The 11642-nt window shown below is 44.4% G+C and overlaps 1 protein-coding gene across 1 annotated transcript; it reads left to right on the forward strand.

Moving 5' to 3' along the window:
• Positions 1 to 185: 185 nt before the first annotated feature.
• On the forward strand, positions 186 to 11592 carry tulp4b (TUB like protein 4b). The gene is made up of 15 exons (XM_026152575.2): positions 186 to 344; positions 2161 to 2430; positions 2918 to 3046; positions 3209 to 3370; positions 3542 to 3722; positions 3816 to 3923; positions 4019 to 4185; positions 4545 to 4769; positions 5030 to 5264; positions 5712 to 5835; positions 5959 to 6103; positions 7238 to 7331; positions 7423 to 7566; positions 7671 to 11101; positions 11328 to 11592. The coding sequence occupies exons 1-15, from the start codon at positions 327 to 329 to the stop codon at positions 11442 to 11444; spliced, it is 5550 nt and encodes a 1849-aa protein (XP_026008360.2). The 5' UTR covers positions 186 to 326; the 3' UTR covers positions 11445 to 11592.
• The last annotated feature ends 50 nt before the right edge of the window (positions 11593 to 11642 follow it).

Genomic DNA, 11642 nt, shown 5'->3' on the forward strand with positions numbered 1-11642 from the left:
TTACCTTACTTGTTGAATAACAAAATTCCTCTTTTCCTCTTTTTTTCATCTTCACTGCAACAGGATTGCACAACTCTCTGGAGCCACATCAGGAAGACATGGGATGGGCTACTGGCACAGAAGCCTCAAGTCATTTAATGGCAAACTCTGGAGCGTAGAGCTGCTTGATTTGGGTGAATGTAGAGCTGGACACCATTTGGCTGTATGATGCATTTTACTTCCCCGTAGATTTTATTGTAAGTATCAAGAGCAGAGCAGCCACTACCCTCCAGTGCACCATCTGAATGGAAATATGGACACCTTCAATGGAGGAATTTTGACTCAACATGTCCAGGAACTATGAGGTATTTTTTATATTTATGTGCTGCCAGACTAACTTGAATGTCATTTTTCACTTTAATTAGCCACATTATAAAATGCTATTACCTATTATGTAGTGTGCTAGACAATACCACGTAGGATCTAAACCGTTCATAAACAGATCTTGATTTTAAATTGCAGAAGAGACACCCAAAAACTAAAAGCAAACCAGACTAGATTTGTTTCTGTCGTACTTGTAAAACATTGTGTTCAGTGAAATTAGTATTATAGAATAGCATTGTTTAAAAGCTACTACGGGGACCTAAAAGAGTTAAAATAGCATTTTAAAGGTCCTCCAGGGCTAATGTGGGAAATCTTTACGATATCTATGTGAGTGAGCTCTTTCAGACATTTTCATGTAAATCCAAATGAGTAGGAAGGTTGCAAAATGAATGCACCCAAAAATGAAATGTGTCTAACCTACGTTGTGGAGACAGGATTTAAAAATACACTGTGGTTTACATATTTGTGCCCTAAATTGCAATTCACATGTTTCGTCTAGTCCTCCTCTCATTTTCAGTTTGTGAATATGAAGAAATAAAACACAGACTGTCGTGATGATGTAATCTAGAGACAAATCCTGGAGCCACTCCACGGACAGTGAATAATAGATTAACAGCTAGAACACTATGAGCAGCAGACATCGTGATTTTACTGGTGTCAGAGCACATTTGGTGATTCACTTGTGTACTTGCGTAAAGTCTGTTCACAAATGAAAATCATTAGGATGGAATTTATCAAAGAACCTGTAAATGATGTAAGTGCCTGGTTTCACTCGCCAGTCTGGTACCTGCACATAAGCTCAGGAAGATGATGCCCACTGATATCCATGAATTCGTTAATTGGGTGTTTTTTCAGGGGTTTTCTCTTAACGTGCAAATTTACGCCTCTGGGAGGCAACATTTTAAAGCTGAACCAACTCTCTGCTCATAACTTGATAACATAGGTGACTCATCTTGATGATCTCTGTGTAAAAGGAACATACACAAAGCTGTGTTTTTATTTTTATACAGAAAAGTCTCACCATATTTGTGATTATATCACTAGCCCAGGGGTGGGCAATCTCAGTCCACGAGGGCCGGTGTCCCTGCAGGTTTTAGATGTGTCCTCGAACCAACACAGCTGATTTAAATGGCTAAATTAGCCCCTCAACATGTCCTGAAGTTCCCCAGAGGCCTGGTAACGAACTAATCATGTGATTCAGGTGAGATCTAAAACCTGCAGGGACACCGGCCCTCGTGGACTGAGATTGCCCACCCCTGCACTAGCCCCTTGTTTATCTTTGTATATATTGAAAATCCGTTTTTTCTCTCTTTACATTAAAGACTTCTTTCCAAAATCACCCTTAAAGCTGATGTTGAAAGTTCAATCTTTGTAGCTGCTTTGATTAAACTCCACCCTAAAAAGGCCTTTGAATGAACTGCCAAGGTCCAGAAGTGCTCAGAAAAGAAGGAAATTTGTACCGGGCAAACAGCAACTGCCCATTAAGATTGTATGATATGACTGGAAGCATCAGGAAAGCTTGGATCTTGTATTGAGATTGTTCTGTCATCTTGTGTTTCAAAGGTCAATAAGCTTTTAATCTAAACTATTTCATATTTTACATTAGTAACCACAGCCGAGCTTCCTGTTGACCATGACAGTGTTCATACCAGAATGCCCTGAGCTTCACTGAAAAGGCAGTTTTAAGTAAATGCAGAGTCACACACTGACATAAACTGAAAACGTTCATTATCTAGCTTTATTACAATTGAAAGCATGGTGTTATTTGAAACTCTCTTTCTTTGTTTCGCTTGCCAGCCTGGTCAATCAGTAGGGATGTTGGCCGCCGTGGAACATGGTCCCATCCTCTGCAGCGACTCCAACATCCTCTGCCTCTCGTGGAAAGGCCGGGTCCCCAAGAGTGAGAAGGACAAGCCAGTGTGCCGGAGACGGTACTATGAGGAGGGTTGGCTCGCCACAGGGAATGGGAGAGGAGTCGTTGGGGTGACGTTTACATCGAGTCACTGCAGGAGGGATAGAAGTACACCTCAGAGAATCAATTTTAACCTGCGAGGACACAACAGCGAGGTGGGATTTTCTCTTTTTTTGCAATGAGTTGAATGTATAAATAAGAATTTGACCTCTGCTCTTTCATTTTACACAACTAAAACAATGATCTTATTACTGATCCAGCCCACTCGTAAAGGAACTTTTGCAACAGCAGAGTAAAATCAAGAAATTACTGTTTGAATAAATAAATTAAAACAAAACAATCCTGCATATTACAGAACTAAATTGGGTTAAATGCACACTATATTTACAGAGACTATGCATTAGCATACTTTGTAAAATGATTCATCTCGCTGAAATGCTAATTTTTATTACATTTAAATAAATTAAAATGCTATATGAACAGAGTGCATTTTCAATATTGTGTGCCATTAATATTTAGACACATTTACATTATTTTTTTCCTCTCTGTAAGTTGATTTTTCTTTGAACTACATTAGCTTTTATATCGATGAATGTTCCTCTGCTAGTGAAAAAAAGCTGATGGTGTTTGGGGTATTTGCAGGTTGTCTTGGTGCGCTGGAATGAACCCTTCCAGAAGCTGGCCACTTGCGATATGGAAGGAGGCATATTTGTGTGGATTCAGTATGAAGGAAGATGGTCTGTGGAGTTAGTGAATGACAGAGGAGCCCAGGTAGACATGAATTTTTTTTGCAAATATGAGCTAAAATTGCTTTGTTTTCCATCTTTATGGTATTTAACACGCTTGTACTCCAACTGATGCAACAGAAAGGCTCTATCTTCTTGGCGCTGACCTCTTGTGTAATTACACTAATGATACAAATCTTTAAATTAGGTGAGTGACTTCACTTGGTCCCATGATGGCACTCAAGCCCTCATTGCATACAGAGATGGGTTTGTGTTAGTCGGCTCGGTCAGCGGTCAAAGACACTGGTCCTCTGAGATTAATCTGGAGAGCCAGATCACCTGTGGCATCTGGACCCCTGACGATCAGCAGGTACCTATGTTTGGCTGAATTTGTACTACATAAAAGATAATTACAATTACGTATAATTCAAAAATGTAAAGGTGTTGTGGAATAATGTCATAATCTTGAAGTGAGTGAGTGAAATGGGTTTGTTTGTTTATCTAATCAACTATTAAAGTTTAATGTGCAATGTCCCCTCAGGTGTTGTTTGGAACAGCAGATGGTCAGGTAATTGTGATGGACTGTCACGGAAGGATGCTTGCCCATGTTCTGTTACACGAGTCTGATGGGATTGTGAGCATGTCTTGGAATTGCCCCGATTTCCTAGTCGAGGACAGCACGGAGAGCGACACAGACTCCGATGACAATATTCTGCCTTTAGGTACTAAACCGGTTTGCCCTTCGGCTCATGTAACTTAGTTAAAAGTGTTGCCTGAGGAAGACTCACATGTGTACTTTTCTTTCTTCCTCCAAGTGCGGCGAGTTAAGCCTCTGTTGACTGTCACCTTCTTATCAGGAGATATCAGTTTGATGAATAACTATGATGACCTCTCTCCTAGTATAATTCGCTCAGGGCTTAAAGGTATGAACTCTGAACATAAGTATGTTAATTTGCAACTTTAGTGATATATACTGTTAATCATGTGAAGTAAATACCCTTTTTTCTTTACACCAAAGACGTCGAGGCCCAGTGGTGCTCCCAGGGAGACCTCCTGGCTGTGGCTGGCATGGAGAGACATGGGCTCCCTTCTGACTCAGCTTGTGCATCCATCATGAGGAATGCCCTTGTTAAGTTTTATAATGTCCAAGGTGAACACATCTACACTTTGGAGACACCGGCGCAGGTTAGTCCTTCATAAATTAAGGGATAGATGTCTTGCTTAAAAAAAATTATAATAATAAACATAAACCTTGTGTCATATTTCATGAAATCCACACAAGTGAGGACCAATTAGTAGAAATTGTCTTTCAATTGTTAAACATTCTCAGACATTCTTGAAAGCAAACTACAACAAAGATTAGGATTGACACTTTGCCAGATACAAGGGTGTAGATTGTTTGTTTTGTAATCTAACCTAAAGGGTGTTAACCTTTGTTCCAGCTCTAAGTCAACAATAGGAAGTAGCATAAAACAGAAACTAGCGAACCTGCTCTGCTATTGACGCCTGCAGGAAGTTTCTTATTCTCAGTGGTTCTTTTTCAGAGGCCCATCACCACCATTTGTTGGGGTCACAGAGATTCCCGTCTGTTCCTCGCATGTGGACCAGCTCTCTATGTGGTCCGTGTGGAGCACAGGGTGGCCAGCCTCCAACTTTTATGCCAGCAAGGCATTGCCAGCGCCCTGCGAGAGGAGAAAGATGTCGGGAAACTAAACATGCCCTCGCTTCTCTGCTCTTATGTCACCACTGCTTTTATCCCCACCATCAAGGTATTAAAGTTTAATGTGCAATCCTGCATCAGGTCTTTTTTGGTACAGCAGATGGTCAGGTGTTAGTGATGCTTTTCACCACTGCTTTTCATATACACCGTTGCGGTGCAATGATCCCTGTTTCATTAGTGTGCAGTGACTGTCAGAGATAGGTTTCTTACCAACTTTATTGCACAGCGAGTAAAGGAAAATTGCTGACAGGGGCATGTTTTCATTTGAGTGTCCAGCAGTCTTACAGCTCCTTCCTTTCTTTGTTCTAGCCCCCAATTCCTGACCCCAACAACATCCGCGACTTTGTCAGCTATCCCACAGCAGGGAACGAAAGGCTCCACTGCACCATGAAGCGAGCTGAGGACAGTCCTGAAGCAGGCGGACCCTGCTACACGCTGTACCTAGAATATTTAGGAGGACTGGTGCCTATTCTCAAAGGAAGGCGCATCAGTAAACTTCGGCCCGAGTTTGTTATTATGGATCCAAAAACTGATGGCAAGGCAGGTGGGTTTAGACCTGAAAGAAAGCACTTCACCTAAATCTTTTAAAAGTCACTATTCATTTTGTCTTTAGCTGCAGTGAAAACTCTGCACAGTTTGGAATGGTCATGAACCAAAGTAACCACAAAATGCATTAGGGGTGGAACAGAAAATAGACCTGCCCAGGGTCATTCTGTATGCACCTTGTTTTTGTGCATATTTGTGCTGTGCGCTCGTCATTCACCTTGAGGAAGAACAAGTACAGAGTGTGGTGATGAGTGTTGTTTTCTGATGCAACATGGTCTGGGGCCTGATACAGGAATAGAGTATATCGTGACCTGGCTGCACTCGTGTTACATTTAATGTTATTCATGCAGAGCTTGCCCACTAATGGCATGTTAGTTGGTGTATTGTAGATATTTTGTTCAAGCTCAACTTTATTTCTTATTTTTCTTTGCTGTGCTTCTTTCAGAGGAAGTTTGCGTCAATCCCATGATCTCATACACCGACAGCTGTAACTGCTCTGACTCCAGTGACATTGAGCTGAGCGATGAGTGGGTCGGGAAGAAGTCACCAAAGTTATCTCGTGGAAACAGGTCACCAAAACACGTCTGAAGTTATATAAATGTTTTTTATTTTTCTGCACATTTTCTCCAGCAATGTTTTTTCATCATTCCAAGTGATTTTATGAGGTGTAAAAATGTGTCTTTGTTTCAAAGGTTGAACATGGAATCAAGAAAATCTCCCAAACTTTCACGTGCCAATCAAGAAGGTCAGCGATCACCACGCCTACCAACAAAGAAGCCTCCCGTTCGGTCACCCAGCCTGACACGGCGTGAGTTTTCTATGGATGGAATTACGGAGGTAATGACCTGCCAAGTATATGTACTGCCAAGTATTACAGCTCATGCTCATTAGCTAGTAATACTGTAGTACCTGCATTATCATCACTGTGTAATTCACAGAAACTTATGTTACAATATGTTTTCTTTGTTACTGGGCTGCCATATTTCTTTAAGATCCTTTAATGATTGGCAAACTCACAGTTACTGCCATAGTGGAAATACTGACTTTGAATTTAAGCTTTAAAAAAAAGAAAAATATTTGTTTATCTAGGGCAGCATAGGCCAGTTATCCCTGTTGCCTTACAGCACAAATCCATCATCTGGCCATGGCCTTTCTGTGTTTGCATGCTCTGGGCTCTTTCCAGGTACTCTGGCTTCCTTCTGAAGTCCAAAGACATGCATTTAGCGGGGTTAGATTAATTGGTGATTCTGGTGAATGTGAGCACAAATGGTTGTGTGTCTCTCTGTGTTAGCCCTGAAACAGATTGGTGACCTGTCCAGGGTGTACCCTCTCGCCCTGTGGCAGCTTGGATAGCCTCCAGCCCCCTGAACTATCAATACATCCATCCATGGGTAGAAGAAAAGCATTTAGTTTAGGCAGCCAACTGCTATGATGAAGTTCAGCACTCAAACGGATGATGGCCACTGTGTAACAAATGATTTGACTGTAGAATATATGCTCACCTGTCAGAGGTAAAGAAAAATACAGACTGTGATTTATTGTTAGGTCCACATTAATCTTGTCTCTACTTCAGCAACATTTAAAGTAAGGTACACAAATTTAAGTTTCTGCTGATGTGCCAAGTGAGCAGATGTGTGCAGCCTTTAAGGACTCTGCTCTGCTGTAGTTAACTCTGTGAAGCTGCAGATAATTAACTGCTTTAGCTTCTATTTAAGTTTTTTAAACCCAGATTACACTCTTTACTTGATTATCTCTTACATGTAGGTGTGCATTTGCTCCATGATCAGGCAGCAGGGCAGGGGAAAATCAGGAGGGAAAACTAGCGAAGGGGCACTGTCATCAGTTTAATTATTTATCATGGACTATAACAGTCAATAGTGTGCTGGAAGTAGGTTCACATGTGCTTAGCAGCAAAGCTTTCACACTTATTATTCACTTTTCCCCCTTTATCTTCAATTTTCTGCCTCACAGCACAATTACCTTGCACAAGTGACATCTAATATTTGGGGGACAAAATTCAAAATTGTGGGACTTGCTTCGTTCCTCCCCACGAATCTTGGCGCAGGTAAAAAACAAAAGCAGCACATATACATGACTTTACTCAAAAGTTACTTTCTTTTTCCTTCTTGAGTCAACTCTATTTTCCTCTTTTTCAGTCATCTATAAGACCAGTTTGCTTCATTTGCAACCGAGACAGATGACAATCTACCTTCCAGAAGTGCGAAAGATTTCTCATGACTTTATGAGTCTGCCGGTGTTCAACCCCAATGTGTTCAGCGAGGATGAGGATGACTTACCAGGTAAAAAGGAAATCCAAAAAGATGCAAATAAATTAGTTTGCATGCCCATCAGTTTATTATCATCCTAAGTCGCTTATACTCTTCTTCTCTGTCTTCTTATATAGTGATGGGGCCGTCTGGAGTGGCTGGAGACAATCCTCCATGTACAGTCAACATTCCCATTGCTCCCATCCACAGCCCAGCTCAAGCCATGTCCCCAACTCAGAGTATTGGTCTGGTTCAGTCTCTTTTGGCCAATCAGAATATTCAGCTTGATGTTCTGACCAACCCGACCGCCACTGCTGCAGCAGCAGCTGCAGCAGCTGCAGCCTCTGTCCCTGTCACTGATCATGGTCAGGATGCTGTTGCGTCACCATATCCCGTGCCAACTAGATACACCAGCCCTGGTCAGATGATCTTCAACGGGTTGGAGATGGGTCCTCTTCTCCCTGGCACTTTACCTCCCCCACCTCCACCTCACCATCTCCCACCACAGCCTCATTCACAGCGTTCTCATTCACAGCAGCCTCGCCAGCAGCCATCTAAACAGTCACAACAAATACAGACACAGCAGCAGCAGAAAATGCACCATCATCAACAGCAGCAAGGGCAACTGCAGCAACAGCAACACCATCACCCGTCCCAATCACAGCAGCAGCTGCAGCAACACCAGCAGCTGCAGCAGCAGCAACACCAGCAGCTACAGCAGCTGCACCACCAGCAGGGGCAACAGCAGCAACAGCAACACCATCACCCATCCCAGTCACAGCAGCTGCAGCAGCATCAGCAACTACAGCAGCTGCACCACCAGCAGACGCTACATCAACAACAGCAACATCAGCAACACCAAGTTCAGCAACATCAACAAATGCAACAAGCGCAACAGCAAGTGACGAACCAACAGCTTCAGCAACAGCAGATCCAACAGCAGCAGCAGCAGATGCAGATGCAGCACGAGCAAATGCAGCAGCAGCAGCAGCAGATGCAACAGCAGCAGCAGCAAATCCGACAACAGATCCAAGAGATGAGGCAGCAGCAGCAGCAGCTCCAGCAGCAGCATCAGCAGATCCAGCAGCAGCATCAACAAATGCAGAGGCAGCATCAACAAATGCAGCAGCAACTGAAGATCCAAATGTCATTGCCCCCTCCTCCATCTGGCTATCCAACCATTTCCTTGCAACAGATTCATCTTCTTCCCCAGATGCCACCTCCCACCACTGAGCCAGGGCTCGACAGGGGAGACCATGGACACACTCTGAAGCCAAGTCTGCCACGTACATTACCTCCCTCCTTTAACGATACAGATGGGTCTGTAGAGATTCAGATGAGGAAAATAAATCCCCCTCCTCCGTACCCTGGGACTGTAGTGTCTGCAGCAGCAGCTTCAGCTGCTGCTCCTCCTCAAACTCTCATCACAAACTGTGACAGCCCAAGTATCCTGGCACCGGACCCCTGCCTGAAAAAGGATGAATTTTTGCTTCATCCTGTCACCTTACAGTACCCAACACCTCTTGGGTATGAAAGGATCACGACCTTTGACAGCAGTGGCAATGTGGAGGAGGTGTGTCGGCCACGAAGGCGCCTCATTCGCAACCAGAATGCATACGCTGTGCACAGCATTGGGGGCTCAGCTACCCTCAAAGTCACTTCCTCAGAGAATAAAAAAATTCAGCTTCCATACAGTTCAGCAACATTAAGTCGTCTTTCTGTCCCTCGATACACAATACCAAGTGGAGACCCCCCTCCTTACCCTGATCCAGCCAATCAGGTAACAGCTACACTTCCTCCTCCCCAGAGAATTGATAGCAGCCTCATTCATGCCACTCTACGTCGTGAACGAAGGGATGTGGGCCTCAAAGTGCCACAGATGATGGACAGCTCAAGGACACTACCGACTAAAGCTAAAATGAACAGTGCATTAGCCCTTTCCTACCAGCAGAGGGTGCCCACTGCCTTATACACATGCACACAGTGCAGTAGTAACAGCAGCAGCACCAGTGTTAGTGTCAGTGGAGGTGGAACTACCAGTAGTGGTATTGCAGGTGGAACGGTGGTGAGGCAGGACTTCCCATCAGGGAAAGGTGCGCATCACAGTACCATTATAGTGCACTCCAAAAATGCCTCTCCAATGGCATCTCAGTCATCTTACAGTCTACTGGGTGGCGTTGACAACAGTCGGGACAGAACAGTGTATGTTAACTCTGCATTTACTGAGGACGAGACTTTAAATCAGCAGTGTCACCTTGAAAAATCAGTACGTCAGCTGACTCTTGGTGATGTCAGTTTGACAGTAAAACGCCCTCCGCCTTACCAGTGGGACACCTCCGCCACAGAAGATTTCTGGCTCACCCCGGATCAAACAATGTTAGCTCCCCCACCTCATAAACCGCCTCCCCTTATTATCAGTCAAGCTCAGCACCTTGATGTGACTCGGCTTCCCTTTGTCCTCACAACTAAACCTCCAACCAGTCCGAGCACAAGCACTCTTACTTTTCCATCAGGTTACCAGATATCCCTGTCACCCTTTCCTCCAGGGGTGGGTCACAGTGGACCCCCACTTCAGACTTTGCAAAACCCTCCGCAACAGTGTTCTCCAAATGAAGTGGTCGCTCCTGTCCCTTTTGCTCAGCAGGACCCCAATTTGGTCTTGCCACCGGGCTACCCCCCAAATCTGGCCAACTTGGCCTGCTGTCCTCTCCCTCCTCTGTACCCAGGAGCAAGCTCATGTGCCGGACTCCAACTGCACCCGGTCAGCCTCCACCCTTGGAACCCTTACCCCTGCCCACCGCCCATGCAAGATCCTCCCGCGCCTCCACTCCCAACCAAAACTCACCAGATTTTGGAGAAGCCAATACTGTCCCCGCCTCCTCCTACTGCACCACCTCCCCCACCTCCTCTTCCCCCTCCTCCCCCACCTACCGAGTTGCCACCATCCAAAAGTGCCACAGAAGATCTCGCAGAATCTGCCAATAACTTTCCAGAGCCATCATCCTTAAATGAAAGCCCTGTCCCACAAGAGTCAGAGCGCTTCAACAAGAAGAGCCGCAAAAGGCTTGACAGCCGGGCAGAGGAGGCCAACATGCCCACTGTGTCTGAGGGCAAATCCAGAAAGGAAGGGCGTGCGCTGTCTGATTTCAACACTCTCATTGCGAGCCCGAGGCTTGGTAGCAGAGAGAAAAAGAAGCCAAAGGGGCAGAGAGAACAACTTAATAAAACAAAGAAAATGAACAGGACCACGAATGAGTTTCAGGATAGCTCAGAGAGTGAGCCAGAGCTCTTCATTAGCGGTGATGAGCTAATGAACCAGAACCAGAGTAGTAAGAAGAGCTGGAAGAACAAGCGCAGCATGCGTATGGCAAGTGAGCTGGAGGAGATAAAGTGTCGCAAGGCAAATGAAAGGGAGGACCGTAGTTTAGGCAGCCAAGGGTTTGTGTACGTTATGGCCAACAAACAGCCACTGTGGAATGAGGCCACCCAGGTGTACCAGCTTGACTTTGGAGGTCGAGTCACCCAGGAGTCAGCAAAGAATTTTCAGATCGAACTGGATGGTAGACAGGTAATGATAAGCAACATTAGTGAATTTAAAAATGATTTGTCTTTTCATCTCACAGGGGTTTCTATTTTTCTATTTTTGCTTCAGCCCTTAAAGCAAAAACACCAAACACGTGTGACATCATCTTGTACATCTTTGGGCTTTAGCTTTAAAAAAAGCAGCTTCACGATGCTTATGTTTTGGTTACTGCTTTCTTTCTGAAATATCTTCTTCTTTTACAATTTTTTAGGTGATGCAGTTTGGGCGGATAGATGGAAATGCTTATATCTTGGATTTCCAGTATCCTTTCTCAGCCGTGCAAGCATTTGCTGTTGCCTTGGCAAATGTGACTCAGAGGCTGAAGTGAAAAGGTCATTTGGTGTTGCTGTGCACTAACTCAACAGAGCTGAGTGGTCTTACCTTCCAACGTGTGGGGCTACGATGGAGAAAATGTCCTGTTTTACTTAGAAGAGATTAATATATGTACAAGCTAGTCTTGCACATGGAGGCAATTTACAATCAGTGTGTTTAGGGCAAAGTCACTCCAGGTTGGTGTTGATGAAAG

The sequence above is a fragment of the Astatotilapia calliptera genome, chromosome 19 (genome assembly GCF_964374335.1).
Source record: "Astatotilapia calliptera chromosome 19, fAstCal68.1, whole genome shotgun sequence".
NCBI lineage: Eukaryota > Metazoa > Chordata > Actinopteri > Cichliformes > Cichlidae > Astatotilapia > Astatotilapia calliptera.